The 21737-nt window shown below is 34.5% G+C and overlaps 1 protein-coding gene across 13 annotated transcripts in view; it reads right to left on the reverse strand.

Annotated features, from left to right (window-relative positions):
• Positions 1-3702: 3702 nt before the first annotated feature.
• The window catches only part of LOC128246874 (rho guanine nucleotide exchange factor 5-like), a 51683-nt gene continuing 33648 nt past the window's right edge, over positions 3703-21737 (reverse strand). For 10 of the 13 annotated variants that reach the window (XM_052965393.1, XM_052965383.1, XM_052965384.1 and 7 more), the window contains 14 exons: positions 20881-21031; positions 20327-20416; positions 16512-16650; positions 14862-15058; positions 14327-14562; positions 13038-13190; positions 12031-12238; positions 11471-11563; positions 10624-10799; positions 9972-10160; positions 8924-9000; positions 8227-8331; positions 7409-7435; positions 3703-6223 (listed from right to left, as the gene is read on the reverse strand). In XM_052965393.1, the coding sequence (XP_052821353.1) occupies positions 6072-6223; positions 7409-7435; positions 8227-8331; positions 8924-9000; positions 9972-10160; positions 10624-10799; positions 11471-11563; positions 12031-12238; positions 13038-13190; positions 14327-14562; positions 14862-15058; positions 16512-16650; positions 20327-20416; positions 20881-21031 (1993 nt within the window). In that variant the 3' untranslated portion in view covers positions 3703-6071. The remainder of the gene's footprint in view (positions 6224-7408; positions 7436-8226; positions 8332-8923; positions 9001-9971; positions 10161-10623; positions 10800-11470; positions 11564-12030; positions 12239-13037; positions 13191-14326; positions 14563-14861; positions 15059-16511; positions 16651-20326; positions 20417-20880; positions 21032-21737) is intronic. The other 3 variants (XM_052965395.1, XM_052965394.1, XM_052965396.1) reach the window with 3 other exon arrangements.

A 21737-nucleotide genomic window follows, 5' to 3' on the forward strand; every position in this document is an offset into this window, starting at 1 on the left:
GCTATGTCGCAAGGCAATATTTTTCTTCGAATGAAGACTTTAAACAAAGATAACTTCACTGTATCTTCACCAATTTAAGTGAAACTTAGCGTAGTCTACGCCGCTTATAGAGCCCCGCCTTCGGTCTTTTACCAGAGTTTGATTGAGAGTTTAGTTTCTTAAAACACTTCGACAAACCTTTTCACAATACGGCCATCCGACGTAGCACTGCCAAAACATTATTTTGGAAACAGGTTTGTCGAAGTGTTTGATGAAACTAATCACCTTATCAAACTCCGGTAAAAATCAAAGGTGGGGCTCTTTAAGCGGCATAGACTGCCCTTTATTTTATTTAAAATGGTGTAGTAAAAGAAAAGTTATCTTTGATTTAAGTCTTCATTTTAAGCTAAATGTTGCCTTCCGACGTAGCATATATGACGTAATTTATCACGTGGTATACACACACTGATTAAGTAAGCCGTTCTTTGTGTATGTTATTAGACGCGATCTAAATATAGGGATCATTGTTTGCACTTTTCTATGGGTAAGTGTGATGACACGATGAAAAACTATCGTGTTACGGGTTTTAAAAGTAATGTCCGGAATACACGGTATCGCACACTGTCTTAGTCGAGTATGACGCAGTGTTCTTCTATCTATAATTTGTCCAACGCTCACTTCGAACGTCTTCAAGTAAAACAGCATACAAGTTTGAAGTGTTTTATTGGATTGTGATAATAACCAATAACAGTGTTGATAATTCCTTTTCACTAGTTTAAAATGTTAATATATTTTTGTAATTTTGATAGGAAATCGTAACAGAGGTGTATCCTCGACGCTTGTCAAAACCAGAATATTTTATCAATATATTTTGGTCAGTATCTTCCACGTGACTGTCATAAGGCTATAAATTAGTTAATATTACATAACTTTTATCCATGCTGGACCGCCGCATTCAGAAAAAAGATGTTTTAACAACAAAATGCGCTTAGGACGATAAGCATTATTTAAAGATAGATATCTTAAGCATGTACTTGTAACGTGGTGGATATGTTACGAACAAAAAAAATCATTAAAATATTAAAAAAAAGAATATTAAAAATTAATATGAAATGAACATTTAAATATTGCAAAAATATACGTATATGTATTCTTATAAAATAAAATTCAGTGATTAAAATGCAACAAGTAAATTATTGCAAATAATTGGCGTTGTAGCAAGTGTCTATGGATAAATTTTAGTTCTTTTAAGGGAAATTATGTCTTAAAGCTGCAGCCGCAAATATTGGCCAATTTTAAAACTTTTTATATTTTATGTATTTGAACGTTACTAACGCTTTTAGAAAAAATGAGTTTTTTGGCATAAAACATCAATTTTCGAACGTAAATATGTAAAACTGCGAACTGATCTTTTGTCAGCAGTCATACATCACTGACTAATATCAGGGAGACACATGTTTGGCCGTTCAGTTACAATGATTTGATTTTATCTGTATAAATGAATGAAACATTATTTGTATACGACAATATGCGCAATTGAAATCGTTTTGCATTTTTTAGACAAGAGAACATGGTTGCTGATATTTAGGGATAAAAACAACAAATGTTTGGTCTGTAATAAGTATCTTAAACAATGCGATGTGGTAAATTGTTAGTGCATTATGGCCACGGTACACCCTCTGTTAAAAACTGATGGCGACTCATTGAAGAACATAGTCTAGCTGTGCAGAACTACCGCTTTTAAAACCTGTAATATAGGACGTTGATGTCAACCGTGTTGTTCATCAATGATGTCGATGGACAATTCAAAATAAACAGTGCAGGTGGTTTTCAATTTTTTGATGTATCGCTCCTTTCCAGTGCTCATATCCGTCACCGACTTAAAAACATACATATATCGACTGATTGTTACTTGTAGACCGCAATACTGATCTGATTGCGCGGATTTGAGCAAAAGTTCCGACAAATCGAGTTTAATTAGTTACCCTTATTCTGCATCGCTGAACGCTGCCGAATCAGCCGATATACATTACGCACATTTAAAAAAGTATGCAATGTTGACGTTGACAACTTTTTTGATTTTTGATTTAAAAAAAACGAGGGGTTAATTTTATTAAATACGACTGGCAGTAGCAAAAGTGTGTGTTTCGTACCTTAGAAATAATATTTTTCAAATTCTTGTATTCTTATCTTGTGGTTCTCAATCTAAGTTGCTTTTTGAATACGGTTTGATTGGCAAGTATATTAAGCTGACCAATAGGCTGAATGGAATCACTGAGGCATTTCTAAGGATAAGATTAATATTGGATACTGGCCCTGGTACGTCTAATAATTATGTTGTAAATTAATATTAAAACAAACTGTAAAGGCTGTCGCATGTTCGCAGAATAATCAAAGAACAAAATAACTAATCTGTGTTTTGCTTAAATACATTTTAATTCGGTTTGGTGTGCGGACCTCTGGTCTGGTCTCTGTTAAATACAATGTCAATGGCAACGTGCTTTCCAGCTATCAATAATATGTACTAAGGTTTGAAATTGTGTATAATGACAAAAAACATAACCCATTTTGTCTTCTTTATTTTCGGAACAATTAAGAGCATTATTTTATTATATAAGATATATTAGGTTTAACAATCCCAGTTGGTATATACATGATGAAAACGTAGATGCGTAATTTAAACTGGTTGTCCTTTTATATCATGTTGATATATTTACCGTCGTTAATAATTAAAACAATTTTATAATGTCGGTGGGACATTTTGTGTGTAGCAAAATAATACAAGTATTCGCTGACCAAGACCAAGACGGGATAAAAATAGTGATATGCTAGGTAAAGGATTTGAAGTTCTAGAAACAATATGTGTTATTTAAATACTAGGAAATTTGTAAATGCCAAAACAAAGTTATTGATCAAACAAGAAAGGCATTATTTACCTAGTATGTTAGAATAAGATACTCTGATTTACCATTTGATTGTCAACTGAAACTTATTGATAATATCGATAAACGAATTTTCGTTTAAAGCTGCACTTTCACAGATATACCGTTTTTGCAATATTTGTTTCGTCTTGGAAAGACCAAAATTGTGCGTAAATATCTGCAAACCATGATAAAAGATTGCTGACAAAAGATCAGTTCGCAGATTTTCGTTCGAAAATTATTTTTTTAGGGCTTAAACCGTTACTAACGTTGGTGGATTTCCATTTCTTATTGGTATTAAGACGGACTAGATGATTTTGGTATAAATGAACTCACAATGGTTAATATTTATCTTCGAAGTTATTCTTCGTTCTTTATTATGGGTACAGAAGCAATACTCATGGCCAGACAATTTTAATGGATGTTGACTAAGCTTTATATAGGCAGAACTTTGATGGTACATACTATTTTTTGCCATTTCTTTGAGCTAAAACAATGGCGGTAATATACTATACAAGAGCAACCTATAACTTAAGTTCAAACAGTTTTAGTGTGTGTGCGGTTTTAGTGTGTGTGCGGTTTTAGTGTGTGTGCGGACAATTTTCATATGGCGGTTGAAAACATTATGAGTAATCTAATGGTCAAGGGCAACCTAACACTGAGGCGGTATTGTCCTGTGTCATACCGTTCTCAAGGGTATTTGCGGACTAGATATGGTCTCCCGACCGATAGACAGACCATCCAGGGGATGGCATGGGGGTAATAATAAGTTGATAGTTATTACATAAATAACAAGGCAAACTCCTTGAGAATTGCATTCTTTAATTATATAAGTATTAGTGAATAGGAGTATACTTTCAGTTGTAATAGGTTTTACATACATAAGAGTCTATAGATCCCAATATCTACAGAAGAATAAGATACATGAAGCTAGCATAACAGAAATAATCTTGCCAACAAATGTTTATCTGTATTTTTTAAAGATTTTAGTAGACAAAGCATTGTAATGAAGCATTTTCTGCAGTATCAAGTTCAAAGGTAAACTAAAAATGAAAATAAGAATACTTTAATTGATCTTATATAATGAAATATAAAATCCCACATGGCCTACGTTTGATAAATGTTTTGTGTACTCCAACATCACTGGTAACAATACAGGCTGTTGACAATATAAAAAGCAACAAAAGCTTAAAAAGGGCAGAATTAAAAGTATTGCACATTTGAAGTTCAGTATAATAGAAACAAAACGATCACAAACTAAACAAAACTTAACCAATACATAACATCTCACAATATCCATGTATGTTGTTTGTTCCCGCCCAAGTACATAAACAAATATCAGAAATAACAAAAGTGAAAATCATTGAAATAATGGTTTTTCAAAAACAAAACTTTAATGCTTATTAAAATCAAAATGATACTATTCAAGACTGATATGTCAAATATAATGTAATAACGCAGTTTTACACTTTATTTAGTAAAACCGATTTTCAAATAAGCTAATGAAAGTCAACTATAGTACATGTATTAAATTGACCAAGTATTTAGTTACAGTTGATAAAAGATCATTCAAATAAAATAAAGAACTTTATATCCTGATTATCATGCTATTTAAATCAGTCATGTTTTCTGTGGAAATGGCTTTTCTTTTAGAAATAATAAATTACTGGTTAAATATTGAAGACATAATCATGCAGAGCTTATTATATAACCATAATGTGCATCACAAGTTTCTCACAAGATTATAGATCAAATCTATACACTTGAACGCTGACAACACTATTAGTTTGTGTCTGGAATGTGTAAAAGAAAGAACAAGTTTACCCTGATCTCTGTCAAACATTACACATACAATGGGCGTATTGTTCAGAACTGGGTTAAAGTTAACAGCGTGATTAACAACATCATTGTGAATTTTTTAACGTGAAATAATTCAGCATGTGCTCACATATCTTAATGTAAACAAGTACAGCTGAAACAATTGTCTCAGATCCTGTTAGAAATACTGAAGATCACAAATTCATCTATTAAGCTTCAAGAGCAGTTAAGATTGTAAAGTTAACAACGATGGCGATGAAAAACGCTGTTAACTTTAACAACGCTATGAACAATCGGCCCAATGATAACTACAGGGACAAGCCCAGCAGCAAACAATTCAATCAAAGATGCATTTTATAATATCAATGATATAAATTGCAAGATGAATAACATAACTACACTAACAGCAATGTACAATTCAAGCACTATTATTGTTTTGTATCTCTTACATAATGAACGACACATAGAAAATGTATATAAAAGAATTAAGGCATTCAATAGAGAAATTTCCAAGACTTAAATACAGTTTCTTAAAAGGCACGCTGGGATATTAAGATAGAGGAATCTCTTGTTGCGCCATCTGTTATATCCACTAATATAGGATCTGTGATTGACCGATATTGTATTAACATACATGCACAATGCACATTGTTCAATTATCCAGCACAGTAGACTATATATTTAAATCCATCTCATTTAATCCAGATTAACATAATGTGTAATACCTGTCTAGGGTCATACCTTTTAAACAAATACAGACAAAGCACCATGATAATGATTTATAAGAATATGTTGCAGTAAACCTGTTTCCACACATTACGACACTGAACAGCAATAACAGAAAATTGTTGTTTAACTGGTAAACTGGAATCAACCAGCAGTGATACAGATTCAATAATGTCCAATTACAATCGACTGCGGCCATAGTAAGATATACATGTTTAATATGTCAAACACTTAAAATTAGCCAAAAGACTTGTTCAATGTTTTTTATATCAGCACTCCTGATATTTCACTGCCAATCTTATTGGAGTTACAAGGTATCAGCTTTTACCTCAGTATTTGTAAGTGTTTACGCTCATTCTCCAGAAATGTTCCAAAGATCAACACCATTGCCATTGAATGTTTCAATTACATGATATAAGACATCTATGAAACATCTCCAGTGAGGACCAGAGGTCAAATGACGACCAGAGGTCATATTATTAACAATGGCACAACAATGCCAACTGAGCATTATTTCCATTGGCCAATGAAATATTTGGAACCCTCAGACTTTATCAGGGACAGATAAGCCAGTATTGTCTCTCATTGCTTGAGATTCTTCCCATTTCTATATCTATAATAGTCATCTCAGGACGGGTTGCCGTAATCTGCCGCCGCCATGAGTCGGTACTTCATACGCAGGTTACGCGCTCGCACATGGGAGTTAACAATCTCGATGGTGTGGTCCTTAGGGAACCAGCCCCGTTCACCGTCCCGAAGTCGCTCACCTTCGTACATACCTAGAAAATATTTAGTAAAGAGTAATGATTATATAGCAAATATATATACAACTCACTTCCTCGCCATAATAAGACTAATACATGGAATTTGTTGAATTTTTGTGTTAGATCATAATTTATACCGCTGTCATAGCAATGGTTGTAACAAATGGTTTTAGCCACGCATGGAAATGTCATTGTCTACTATCAAAGGTCAAATTATCATTTTTTACTGAAATTTAAAAAAACACATAAGTTTAATTGGTTTTAAAAGAAAAACGTGACGTCATACTTGTGACCCCATAATCCTCCATTTGGAATGGAAACCATAGTGCCTGATACTTAAACCATCACTTGGTAATGAAAACCTTTCTAAAGAAGTTATTTCGTATTCAACATAACATAATATAATAAAAATAATAATAATAAAACTGTTAATTTATAAATTTAAAACTATGATACCTTTCATGCATGTTTCAATTTATTTCAGTACATAAACATGCAGTTATTTTAGGAATCGTAAAAAATGTTCATATAACTTTGATTATTCATTTACAGCATGCAAATGTATAAATTCATCACCTCTTTGAACAATGTATACGTAAACATAGTACGCCAAATAGAACATGATGTTCTTGTATTTAACCGAAAAATCTCCATTTGCAGTAATAAGGCTGGACACAAGTAATTATTCTTCTAAATCTCGAGTCTCTTGGTGACAAAGGGTGTCGCAAATAATGATGATGCTAAAAGTGCTCAGTAATAAGACTTAAGGTTGGAGAAGAATAAAATGTTTAGTAAAAGTTGTTATTTAAAGCACTGGGCAGAACAAATCCCTTTTTGATGTTTAATTAATTAATTTAATAAATATATTATGATTAAAAGGGTTGCAATGGGAAAAGATAGCACACCTCCATTGTAAAAACAAGGCTAATTTTCTAGTATCTACATGATTTTGAACACTACAGAAAAATAAAATAGAAATGTATTAATACTATTATTTGAAATACCACACTGCTTTAAACAATTCAACAGACTTCTCTGTTTACAGCTTTTGTTTATTTTTTCACATAAGCCTCTATAATGAAATATCTATCCAGCTTTAATTTCAGGTGACCATACACAAGAGTGTGTTGATTCAGAACATGTTATGTATAAAGCAGTATGGTTTGGGTTTTGATAAATGGGATCTTATAAAATATCTACCATTAACTTCCAGTTTCAAGTTTCCATCTGGAGATAATATTTAAAATGCTTACATCTAAAATATACATGAAAGAATAAAAACAAGAGCATCCCATGGGAACACAACACTTGTCTATATTCACAGTCAAAATCAAGAGGCATTACTGGGCAGCTATAAAAGCTTTCATACAGATATGGGCCATGTAACAAATAGGAAAAGGAATATAGACAGTGAATGAATGACTGGAAACATTTCTGCTAAGTTCCATGTAAAATTCTTGAATGTTTCTTTTATTACGACCATGGTTATTACTTTTGCATTGACGACCCCTCAAAGCTATGGCAATTCTATGAATTACCAAAACATATTTAAAACAATCCCTTTAAATTGTGCTCTGAATCTTTAAATTTTCCTTTCTTTGATTTTTTTTTTTAAATTGGTAACAAGTCATTAAATTAAGGTTGAACAAGCCTGGTAAATTACAGATGGTGTTGCAGTCTTGTGCTTACTTCCAACACAAATGAGAGAGCCCATATAATACAAGGCTCACATGTGAAATGACACTCACACATTACGGTATCAACTGTTTAGATTTCCTACAATTTGCATGATTCTTATTTTACAATTTTAGGTTTTTCCTCATTTTTACAAGGTAATTTATTATCATTGGCGATGCCAAGATGAAACAAATCACTTCTATATATACAAACCCTAGGCTTTGTATTATTTTGTATTAAATTAAGCTGTCTTTGGAATTTACAACGCGAGTAAAATGTGAAAATTAACAAATACAAAACCCACGCAAAATGCAAAGGTGTATTATAAATTAGGGACATACCGTCATCAAGTTTCTTGAACACATTTACAACATCAGATTCATCGAGAGCGAGTTCATCCGGCTCCCTGGCGATGTACGCCTTAACACATTGTACCTGTGGACAGTCTGGAAAATACGAAACAATGAAAGTGGAATATAGTCAAGCCAATTTAGCTTTATTTCCCAGTGGCACACTTGACTCTCACTAAGGCGTCACAGGTTCAATTCCTGGCCTTGAAAATGTGAGTTTAAGTTGTTGTCAACAAGTCAGACAAGTGTTGTATTTTTCAGGTACACTGGTTTCCCAACAACACACATGCACTCTCTCATGCAACATTATGGCTGATGGAAGTTTGTATATCTTCCATCAAAATGATCATTAAAAAATAAATAAAGAATAAACTGATTTTGCTTTCTTAGACTTATATTAAATGTACAAAATTGATAAAATAATATATTTTTGAAATTTAACACCAGAACATAGGTCACTGAAATGATGACTTATGTACTAAAACAGGTTTTTTCAACTTTCATTCTTTATTTTCTGGCTTTCCTGTTTGTCGATAACTTCCTGTTATATCTATCAGGTTCAAAGCATGTGTGGTTTTTACAGTCTGTAAGAAGGTTACTCCAATGTTTCATCCCTGACCTTAACTTTATAATTTTGAAGTACTAAAAGTAAACTCAAGTCGCCAAGACAGAAGGCTGGCAAGCATACCCCATTCCTCGTATATTCTCTCAGCATCACTGCCTCTCACTGGAGTTACGGCATCTACCCATCGAGCCCGGTCACTCCTGTATACAACAGTAAACAAATTATGAACAAAATATAAGTTTGAATATTAAATAAATCTGTGCCTGCTGTTTTTTGGTCTCATACTGTCTGTCAATGCAACATGTTGATATTGTGTAGCCGACATTGCAATCTTCACAACTGTATATTTTATGTCACCAATTATTCACGAACGCTGTCATTACCTAAAAATTGTCTCTTTTTTCCTTGGTCCCGATGACTTAATTAATGGCGCATGTGTTTTGTCACTGGAAGCATGTTAACCATATCTCATGCTCATATCTTGAATGGTTTTTGAATAATGGCCATGGTTAATTTTTTTGCACAAGAACAATGCTTACGAGCAAAGTGTCATCGTGTATGATCAATAACAAGTAAAAACATACTGGGATCTCAGTCTTCCCGAAAATGTAAAAATAAAAGTTTTTGCCTGTCCGAAAAAAAATTGACCTGTCCGAACAAATATGTCATTACATAGAGAGTAAAAAAATGAATGTCAACTGTTTTTAATGCTTTCCTGGTTTAGTTCACAAAAAAACAACAACATATAAACAAAACATGGTTCAGTAAAAATAATCACACTTGGTATTGCAAAAGATATTTAAACACAGCCGACAATAAGGTGCTTTCTGGTTTTTCGGTCTTCCAGTAAATCCACCAACTGCCGCCATTTTGACTGCAGATGAAATATATTGAGTGCCGACAATATTGATTGTACCTTGTTGCAAATCATGAATCAATCAAAACTACCGCAAAAGCAAATAATCAGTGAAAGTTTTAAGAGACATTTCGCTTTCAGGTACCTTTTCGCTATTTAGTCGTCTCAAAAATATGTCTGTCATCCAGACTGTCATTTTCAGAAGACCTGCCGGACCCGTACAAAATATGCCAGACATGTCCGGCGGACCAGCACATTTCGGAAAGACTGGGATCTAGGAATATTTTACCTCGCCCCATCTATATGTGTACTTACGTTGTATTACATGCCAGCACCATCTCCACCTGTTTCTTCTCGTGGTTCTCCAACATTGCTAGCAGTAAGAGGTTTTTACAGCCGCCGGGAACGCCATAAGGAAGAACTCGTGTATTCTTATCGGGGTTGTCAATAACCTCTACATGAAGTGCGTTTCTCTGGCTGTAGTCAGTCACTATGTACTTGTCCCTGTGGTAGAAGAAAAGAGATAACATGAGATCATGATTGCAAACTTTCCTTACAACATTTATGCAGCAGTCAAAAAAATGTGTTAATCACATAAAATCAATGGTAAAATTCACTATCATAGCCTACTTGGCTAAAAAAAACATGTGTAAATCTATAAAAAACAGCTAGCTTAAGCCTTGTTTTCAATGAGAGAGCTGCAAAGCAAAAACCAACACTTGTCTGTTTGTTTTCAGTCAGAGAAATGGCAAAACTCAATAATGATAAAACCCTGAGTTATGGGCCTTGGTACATATCTGCAAGTTGTCTCTGTAAACATGTCCACTAATTTTCATCTGAATATCTTGAAAGTTTTTTGAGTCCTGACCCTTGATAAAGCTTTGCATTAAAGCGGAGGACCTGTTTTCTTCAAAAATCAATCAACGTAAAAAGCTTGAAACAGACATTATCTAAACATGACACCTACCCCTTCTTTTTAGTAATCAACAATATATCATTGAATAGGTACAAGTTGATTTTCTCTTTCTGGGATTTAGCCTTGCCAAAAGGGAGGCCAATTGCAGCCTTGTTGATGATCTTTATTACCTCCCCCTGCTTCACAAGAAATCGGGACGATGAGATGAGAGGGATCTGAGCTATCTCCTGAAATGGGAGGTTTTGATTGGTTATCTCTTAAAATCAAATGTGTTCATTGGTTATCGATTAAAACCATGGTATTGATTAAATTTCTCCTTAAAATGGAGATTTTGATTGGTTCACAAATGTCAAATTAGGTCAAAGGTTGATTATTTTTTTTACAAGACTTTGAGACAGTCATCGAAATTAAGACTTTTGAATCAACAAGCCAGAATTATTATACTACTGCTGGCATCAAATTTTTGCACAGGCCCTGCTATATAAAATTCAGAATTTGAGGAAGCCAAAAGACATTTAACCAGTGCAGGGCTTGCGGGCCTCTGCTAATTTCGACCACTTATGAGAGAATCGGGAGAAACCATTGATACTAACATTATTTTCTATTTGTACCATTTTTGCATGCATTTTGATGTGAATCTCATTGCTTCAACAAAGATGAAGCCTAGTTTAAAAACAATGCTTTAAGAACCATACCTTTGTAGAAAGGAACTAAAAGGCTTTGCTATTAACTACATGTACACCCCTTTGTAGAAGGGAACTCAACTTGTTTAGCTATGTGGTACATACTTTTGTAGAAGCGAACTCAACTTGTTTAGCTATGTGGTACATACTTTTGTAGATTGTGGTATATACCTTTGTAGAAGGGAAGTCAATTTGTTTAGCTGTGTGGTTCATACCTTTGTAGAAGGGAACTCAATTTGTTGAGCTATGTGGTACATCTGTTCCGTCTGCTGCATCTTTTTCGCTCCATCATTGCATCGCCGCACCACCTAGGAAAATTATTAAAGACATGGCTTTACTTTTTTCCACAATGAAAATGACACGTAAAACATAAAAATTAACTATCTTATTTGCATCTTATAAGCAGAATCATATTTGGGTTTGTCTTTTATATAAAGTATGAGTTGGTTTGCTTTATTTGAATAATATATACTCCTATTTTCCTGAGAAAAAAAAGCATTTTGTCTAGTTTCAGTGTAAAAATATTATTTGTGTAAAATGGTATTTCAGTATTATGTCTGCCTTACTATTTACACCAGTGATCATGGGTTCAATCCCTGGCTATGATGGTTTCTTTTAAAATATATAGACATAACACTTATGTGGAATGCTACTCAGTAGATGGAAAAGTAAGTGAATTAAAATCGAAAAAAAACTGATAATTTATTATTATCAAGCTAAAATAAAGTATTAGAGAGGAATTCATACTTAACAAGCATTTGTGATTTAACCATACCTTGCTCAGGGCAGTGCATGCCTTCGTGGCTGACTTATGCCGCTCTTTATCCTTGACGGGATCCATCCTATGACAGATGGCGTCCACCAGAAGGGGTAGGCGGGTGACCCGCTGCATTGGTAACAGCAGGAATGAGATCATGGGCAGACCCTGACAGTCTGGGTGGCTCTCTAGGCGTCTTAAGGCCTCTGCAAATTCAGGCTTCTTCCTACAATGGTTAATGTACAAGGTACAGGATCTTGATCGTGTAATTGTATTTCAAGTCATTGTTTATATGTGTAACAGCTACAACATAAGAGATAATTGCAGGCATAGACATTGCCGTAAACCAGGTGACACTCTCTCTGTAATGTTTGACATTTATTTTCTGTAACATGACATGTTTAAAGAAAGGAAAATGATAATATAATTGTTTGTTATACACCAGCACCTGCAACAAGCTGTATGAGGTCATACATGTAAGTAGACTCTTGGTGAGTAGAAGATAAGCATTCATATAGAAACAAACTTGAACTCAACAAAACCCCACATACAGTCACACATGTCACGCATGACTGTTTATACATCAGGGGGATAACTCAGGTAAGCGAACTTGCTTCTCACCAAGGCAACCTAGGTTTGATTCCCTTCCTTGACGCATGTGAGTTAGTCGGACAAGTGGATTTTCTCGGGGTAGTCCAGTTTCCCCCACACCATTAGACTGCAACATCATGCCGACAAAAGTGTCCTAGTAAGTTATTCTAACTTTCTTCACAGTCGTAGTAAAATATATAATGTTTAAACTGCACAAATATCTCAGAGAGAGTTATGAAACTTGTCAATGTGAACACGTGTACCAAGTATCAATATATTTAAATTGTAATACCAAGACATTTGTTATTGCAGACATTACTATGCGTGGATCCTACACGGCAGCCACTGATGATAGCAAGAGGGCTTGTAGGATAATGCCTCAAAACTTTTAAACTAATAAACCAAAGTCCCAGATTAATTTTTATTTAATATACCTGAGGTCCATGACAGCCCTATCTTGAAAAGCCTGGTTACTGCAGTAATGGACATAACCTTCAAATTGCCCCGACGCATGCTTCACTATTATATCACAGATGTCAGTTAAAACCACTGATTCCTTCCAGCGAGCTTCAAGGTCAGCAAGGAAGCTGAAATGTGCAAGACAACCATGACATATCTATTGCTGAAAAGAGCATTGTCTTATAATACATATGACACAAACAAGATACACCAAAACTACAAACAATATTATCAAGTTTACTCTTTGATATTAAGTATAAGTAAGTATGCCATTTTCACACCCAAATAAACATGTTCAACTGTTGATTCTGAACTGAGCAGTTACTGTCTATTTACAAATCTTTCGGTATATTACACTACAAAGAAAGGTTTTTAATAATAAATGTGCCACGTCATAAGGCTCTTCATCCAAACTTGATTGTTTGGTAAAAATGTGTTTTTTACATAAATATATCATAGATCAATTACCATACTTCCGAGTGTAAAGCTGAATTTACTTTGAAAGGGAAGGTTCTCATCTTGTGCCAATAATCTAGCAATATGACACATCAATGAATTTATTGATTTCAATAATTAGCTGGACTGGTTGAGTACCTAAATCGGAAAACTTTCGGCACTATTTTTGAAATATTTTTAGTTAGACTTGCACCACAACTACAAAAATTTCCATCAGCATACTAGGATTCAAGACCAATTGGTTGATATAAATGGCATTTTTCAAGATACTTCCAATCTGCATGAAAAGTACTTTATTTACTGCACAATTAAAGACTGCCATGTTCGTCCTCGGAGTACCAAAATATGGAACAGTTTTAATTCGTTATTTATTTTTATGTATTCTTTTAAAATTATTGTTCCATGATTTATTAAAGTAAATTAATAATTAATGTTATTTCCAGCTTGGTTAAATGGTCATTTTTGTCAGTAAAATTTGATGATTTCAGTAAAATACAGGCTGTACCAGTATGCTGTGATTATGGCAAGCATGAAGTCTTTCCCCCGCGTGCCATGTATTGACGTTTGAACATAAAACTTTAAATGATCGCAGTATTTGAAATACTTACCAGAGAATCGTGTTCTTTGGAATTTGTATCTAAGACAAATGTCTTTATTGATTAAAATCATAAATAAACTGATCTCGATCGGAAAAACACTTTTATAATGGGTGTTCCATATTTAGGTACTGTTCCGATTTAGGTACTCACCCAGTATATATACTAAATGAAAACAAGTTTTTAATCACAAAAGAGTAGACAGTTCAAACCTTTGGCTTGCATCTCTTATGGCACCAATATTTGAGAAGATCACATGGCGTTCCGGCTTTGTAAGGACGCACTTGTTGGCTATCTCTGACCCAAACTCCTCTGACATGAGGAAAACGTCAATCAGCACATTAATACTCTTCAGGTACGTCGCTTCAGAGGTGAGAATCTCAAACATGGTTTCTTGGAGTTTACGCTCATGAGGTGTGATTGTCTCAAGTACCCCACTGTCTTTTACCTGATTGGGTAAAAATGTCCTGGTTGGTAACAAAATATAGAAAGAAAGGTAGACGTTTTTAAATTTTTGCCTGTCTTGATATTTGTCAATGTGCTCTTTGCTTTTAACAAAACAATAGTTAAAAGTTGACTTCTAGTGAGCTGCATGACAATGACCTGCCCTCAAATACAAAATATTACTAGCCCACAAAATAATCCCCTAATCTTTCCATACATTAGAAGAGCGAAAATATCAATCGCATCACAGCATAAGCATAATCCCTACATCACAAACCTCGCTCTAAACACACAATTCCCTACCTCCTGCATTTCCGCCCACAAAGCACGCAACATTGTTCCTTTCTTCCCGAACATCTCGAGCGTGGATATCTTGCTGTCCCTCGTTTCCTTGGCCTCTTCAACACGCTTTTCAATCTCAAGACTTCCTCGTCCTGAACTGTACTCGGACAGGTCCTCGTATATGGTTTCTTTTTCAGGGCTGCTGTCATCTTCTTCATCTTAAAGAAGGTAATTGATTGTAAATATAATGATATTCATGATGACTTGAATAGAAATAATTTTCATAATAACTTTTAATAATAATTGACTCCAAGGTCCAGATTGTAACTTTTGTAACTTCCTTTCTTACAAAGTATTGATGGTGAAAACTGCTGAATGTATTACAACATGAACATTCACTCGTTTCCACACATAACGTAAAAGATCATATAAATGATTTTTTCTTATTTTTTTTCTGATTCTGAGTCTAGACTTGAGACTGTTGGTAAAAATTGGCTCAGGGGTCTCAAGTTTGAGTTCAGATTCATGTGACAAAACAGCAAATCTTCATTTCATTGTAATTTTCCTTCTCCCTGTGTAATTATGATGAAATTGAAGAATGGCATTTCAATTTAAAGCTAACCTTTTTTGGTAACGAATGGAATAAAGATGACTCTTTGTAATTCAATTACATTGCATTCCTGAGTCTGAGTTCAGACTTGAACCTGTTTATAATCACGGCCCGAGGCATCTTGTCAATATTTTGTTAGCCAATGTGTACCACAAGACCTTGGCTGAAATTCCCCGCTGTATATGACCCAGATTCCTTGGTTTTCTACTAGCCCGAAGGGTTAAAAAGTTTCTGAATAGCCGAAAACATCCTTGTGTTTGATATCATGGTGAGGAGTGTTCTTGTGTTTGATATCATGGTGAGGAGTGTTCTTGTGTTTGATATCATGGTGAGGAGTGTTCTTGTGTTTGATATCATGGTGAGGAGTGTTCTTGTGTTTGATATCATGGTGAGGAGTGGTTGATGATCAGTTCTACAATAATTTGTCCTCAGTCAATTAACTTAAATAACTTATTTGTTTTCAATATAACTATTTATAATGCCTAACATTGATTATAATACTATCTATTTCAATGTTTTATTAAGACTTCCCAACGTCTTAGCTAAATTATCAATTCGGAATCAGGATGTGATATTCTCAGAATCTCTCTTTCCCTCACATGTCTTTCCCTACAACTTCCAGTATTATATTTTTTCACTTGTACACTGCAGTATACCTTAGAATTATAACTCTTATTGTATTTGCTTATTTTATAAACATTTTCAAAAACACTTTTAGTTGGTATAGAATGCGAGTTTCAGGAGAGGGTCATAACCCATGTTGGCAAAATTCTTGGCCCAATCCTTTTGTATGCTTAATTTTATGATGTCCATTCTAATATTGTGTTAAACTTTGCATTGATATTCTCATTGTCAAATGTGTTCTCATGTAAATAAAATATAAAATTAACTTAACTATTTTAACCTAATTGTATCAGTGTTTTAATTACGAGAGGCCATGAGAATATCCATGATGGGGATCAAACCCTCGACACCTTTGGTGAAAGTTGGGACACCTTTACCACTTAATCATTTCTAACTGATTACATTCAAAATGTACAATCAAGTGAAATAATGCCTACCTGATTCATCAAAGCTAGAATATATAGCCTTCCTCCTGCTGGCCCGGTGTATTTTATCTTTGTTATAGAACTGGTACAGGGACTCTGACTCGAACTTTGACTTGTACCGGCTCGCTGTGCCATAAACCTGGTCATCACTCTGAAACAATCAAGCACACAACTCAGTTGAATTGATTAATGGAAATATATTTCAGGTAAAAAATCAAGCATCGATGATGTTGGAAAGATTAAAATTATTACATGCTTCAGTAACATTAATTTTTTTTAAGTATTACAAAGTTTGTAATTTTACAATTATAACATATCATCTATTAAGAACATTAGTTTTGCGAAGTTGTCAACATTAAAACTCTTCATACTAATGGACATTATTCTAACAGTATTTATACTTTTTAATATTTATATTCGTCCAAACAAATATTTTGAACAAGACCATTTTGCAGCAGTGCGTGTAAGCATTATGTTATCATTGGTATCCTCAATTTCAACAGATTCAAGTGTAGACATATTACTCACACAGTCACGCAATATAAGCAGCTTTTTGTTTAATGTTGTTTTTTTACATATATGTGTTAGAAAGATACCCTAAAAAAAATGTGTAGGCAAATCAACAGTTCTTAGCAGCAGCAAGAGCTGAAGGCAACAAGGACCTGGAACATCCAGAGCACAACTTGGCATGTCTAGGACGGCAGCAGCAGCAGCAAGTTGGAAACATTTTGAAGCATCCATTATAAATAAAAAATGATCATTAGACTACGCCCAAAGCAGTACATAGACATTGAGGAAAAACATGAACTTAACAATGCGAATTCAATTAATTCTAATTTCAACATTGACAGTGGATATTTCCATAAAAAAATCGAAGAATCTCATCTACTGTCAATAGATCCAATTTTTGACCTTTTGGGCATGGTCAGGCAAAAATCCTGAAAACTATTATGTCCTGCCAACAACTTTACAAGGTAAGGAAACATGGTTTGGTTACCATCATTCTGAACCATTCTGATTGGCAAAATTTGATGTTACATTCAATTATATTACATTAAAATAAACTGTGCAGATCTTAAAGGGTTGCCCTTTTAAAATAGGTATTACGGTAGCAGGGCAAGCATAAATATGATGGCAACAAAAACATATATCAGTTATAAGAACAATTTAGGTGTAAAGCATATAAGATTTTGGGATATTGTTCAGAAAATATTCCCACCCTATACCGTATCCAGATAAGAATTTTAGAAAATTCAATTAATATTTAAGATAATAATGACACAAATCATTACTGCATCTTCCGCGCACATCCACTTGTCCTGCAAATGTTTAGCATTTTTTCTAAAATTAAATAATATTTTAAGGCAGACTTTTTATATTAAAATGTATTTCATTTTCAATAAAATAAAATGACAAATGTAAAATTCAGGCAAAACTTTGGTATTTCCTCTGAATAATCTAGAAAGTAAATGGCATGCAACCGAGACCGGGCCTCCTTTAATACCTGAACTTGTGAAAAACAGCCACCAGACAACTCATGACAGTCCTAAGACTGTGACTCGCTACACACCCATCTCATAACTTTTGACACATATTATTTCTGTCACAACAGTATTGCAAAACCCTTATAACCACTAAAAGTGGATTTCGGGCATGTTGCAAGATCTGGCCACCTCAAATATTTCACTAACACAACAAAATTTAACACGATCCGTGGTGCCCTGAGGGCTTTAAGATATAGCAAAAACAATGCAGATTTAAGAAAGTCCAGTGACATCACAGGGAATTTACTATCAAATAATTAGAACAACTAAAAACCAATTAACTGTGGAAGCATGATTTAGAAGAAATTTCCTTCTTCAAATCTTTTTTATCACATTTTAAGTTTAAGCAGACCTTGAACAATGCAGATCAAAATTCAAGTAACGTGAAAAGCAATGGGCGTACTTACAATCCATTTCTCCTGTACAAAACATGAACATGTGTACACAATAATATTAATAATTAATTAATATATTTCTTTATACATGGTGTAGAACAAAACAAAAAAATAAAATGTCATGCATGGATAGTTATTAGCATATATTCCGGATGGGGCCGTTTCCTTATAAATGCTACGTTTACACTATGTTCCCGGTGGCCACAGCAGCACCGTTTGCCCGAAACGCATTGCGCCGTGTGATTTTAGCCATTTTTGTCTCCATAAACAAGTTTTGTTAGGTTGTGCTAAGTTTCCTCACGTTTTATCAAGGTAATCGTGACAAGCCGTAGTGGCGAAAAAGTGGTTCGTCCAAGGCGCACTAATGTCCGGGCGCGGTCTACCAGGGATGCATGTACGTTGCGTCCCGGTCCAATACGTTCTGATGGGATCCCTCAAGTTGTTCACGTCTTCATCCAGGTCTGATGCGTTTTCCACGTTTTGTCAAGGTCTCCTATGCATCGAACGTGAACACCGCAGAGCTTTGGATTACGTTTGTGTCCACGGTATAAATAAAATCCCCCGAGCAACAGCTATCGTCTAACCCTAACTTGCCGTGAAAATCGTGATAAAACGAAGCACAACGTGACAAAACTTGAAAGGATGCGGGGGATTACATAAGATTCCCGCCCCACTACGGACGTTTTATAAGTTGTGTAACAGCCTATTACGTACTGTCACGTGTCATTGCGTTTACCCCATTTTACTACGACCTACTACGTTTCTCATCCACACCGTGGCTGCAGTGGCAAATTTTTTGACAGTTTAAAATTCTGGCTCCACATGCACGCCAATAATGGTCTGTCACGTTTGCATATCCTGTTCCCCCGCGCTGTCTCACGTTTATCCTGTTTTCTCCACGGTGGTCTGAAACGGGGCTGCCGTGGCCACCGGGAACATAGTGTAAACATAGCATAAGCAACTTCGTTAGGATACATTTTCAGCTGAGTGAACAGTTGGCTTGTTTTAAGCTATCTTTAAAGAAAACTTAAAAATTTCATTTACCAAAATATCAAAATTATGCAAGAATATATTATGGTCTAAATAAAAATGAATACATCTAGGTATAAGTTCTATGAAACATTGATGAATTTTAAATATACTTTGTCGAAAAACTTGGAAAGCTGAAAACTTTCACCAATTCCCAAGTGGCTTTATGAATACAATCCCTGAGGCGGAAACTTTCTAACAAGAGGCCAGTTTCAATAAAGATATAAGTCAATCGAAGATGTCAATTTAAATTTATGTCAATTATCTTAGTTACATAGGTCGATTATTTTACTACATATCTGTGAATTGAACTTCACAAAGTATAAAATTTACAATGAACACACAGTTAAAGAAAATAAAAACAATGAATATGTAGCCATTTGTGATGTAATGATATAAAACTTAGATTATTGAAATTTCGACTAAAATCATTAATTGAAATGGTACCAAGTGACTGAATCCATCAAGGGACTAAATCCATCCTCACCAAACTCTGTGTATTTTCTACAGGGCCATTATCCCTTAAGCTATATAGACGACTACAGTTGCATGGAAATATGGGGACATAACAGTGCATTTTGTTTTAAACTTCTCTGTTGTGCAGAAAATCAACATATTGAGGATATATACATTATCTATTTACAATTCAATTTGAAAATGGATAATAAAAAAACCCATAGAATAAGATGTAATCTAAATTGCAGATTTCATAAACAGTTTCCATCTGAATTCTTTACATTCATAAAGCCTATTTTATAAGTAATTATTTCTGAACACCAGAGAAGTTCTGTGCAAGCTCCTTTTCTAGCTCCTTCATAAAGCTACACACTTTACATTACGGTAACTTATACATTCTCACTTGAGCCATGCTATATGTTGGTTGAACATATTCCCCCTTTTTTCTGCCACTGTCACGCAACTCCGAACGGCGGACAAAATGTCCAGATGACTGATACATAAGGTAAGTACATACTATAATCAATAAGAAGTCGAGAACTTTGGATTACAGAATATTGACTTGTTATGCATATATGGTTACATAGTAACAGAATCTTGAAATTTCAGCCAATATTTTCTCAGATCTACTGGTCTTTATGAGTCTGTACCAGAGTGGGTTGATGTCAAGGCTTTCTACGGGGCGCGTTAACTCATTTAAAAACTGTGTCTGAAAGTTGAGCATGCGCCATTTGCAATATGGCACCCCTAGAGATAAAAATACCTTGAAAATTTTCATGCACATGCTTGCATTTATCAATGGGTTTCTATGGTAAGTGCCCTTAGGTGGCTTTTAATCTACCCGTAGACTTCATCTCACCATAAATTTACTAGACAATATTGAACAGCAAACGGGTTTTTTTTTAGTTTATGGGGGCTAATGAAATTTCGTCTATTTTATCGATGTTTTATATTTACCAGGTCAATATAGAGCCCATCTTCGTCATACTGGCTACAGAACTGTATCATGTCCTGGAAGGGCGCGGTCATTGTCTTGTGTGGCGGGACAGTGGACAGGTCAGTGGGCTTGATGTACGCTGAAGATATTGGTCTCCTTTCAAGCTCCTTCCTAGAAATTGACAAAAATAATACTTTGTGAAAATATTACAAAACCACCATTTAATGTGAGTCGAGCCAGATCAAGTCAAGTTATGTTGCTTACTGTTTGATATGGTTACAGCCAATATTACATAACACATCAACCAAATTTATATGTGTACTCTGATACTGTGTTAATTGGAAAATATTATGAAGTGAAACAAATACTACACATTTCTGAATGTGTGAAAACAAATGAATTTAATATCAAACTAGTTCAAAAGAATATAAGAGCTATACACTCAGTACCTTGACAGTTCAGAGGAAAAACCTGCCAAGGGAGAGAATCCAACAAGATTTTTGTAAAATGTTGAGATGGATCATAGGTTAGTTTCATTGAATAAGAACACAAGAGCTACAGATCTGGGTCATAGTGGCCTTAAAGATGCTTTAAAATGTGCCAAATTATGGTCATTTAATCAAGCATTTGTTCCTTATGGTATGAATAAATTTATTATAAGGGCATACAATTTACAGCTATTTAGGGAACAACAGTTATGACAATGTAAAATCAATTCAACTCCTATGTAGTGATCTCCCTTTACCAGCCTATAGTCATTTATACTACAAAGGGAGGTTAACACTGTGCTTTTAATTGATTAAGTTCTGCGTTTCAAGCATATGGCATAATTATGTAAAATACATAAGTTTGCAATCCACTGGACCATACACTTTTT

The sequence above is a fragment of the Mya arenaria genome, chromosome 9 (genome assembly GCF_026914265.1).
Source record: "Mya arenaria isolate MELC-2E11 chromosome 9, ASM2691426v1".
Lineage (NCBI taxonomy): Eukaryota > Metazoa > Mollusca > Bivalvia > Myida > Myidae > Mya > Mya arenaria.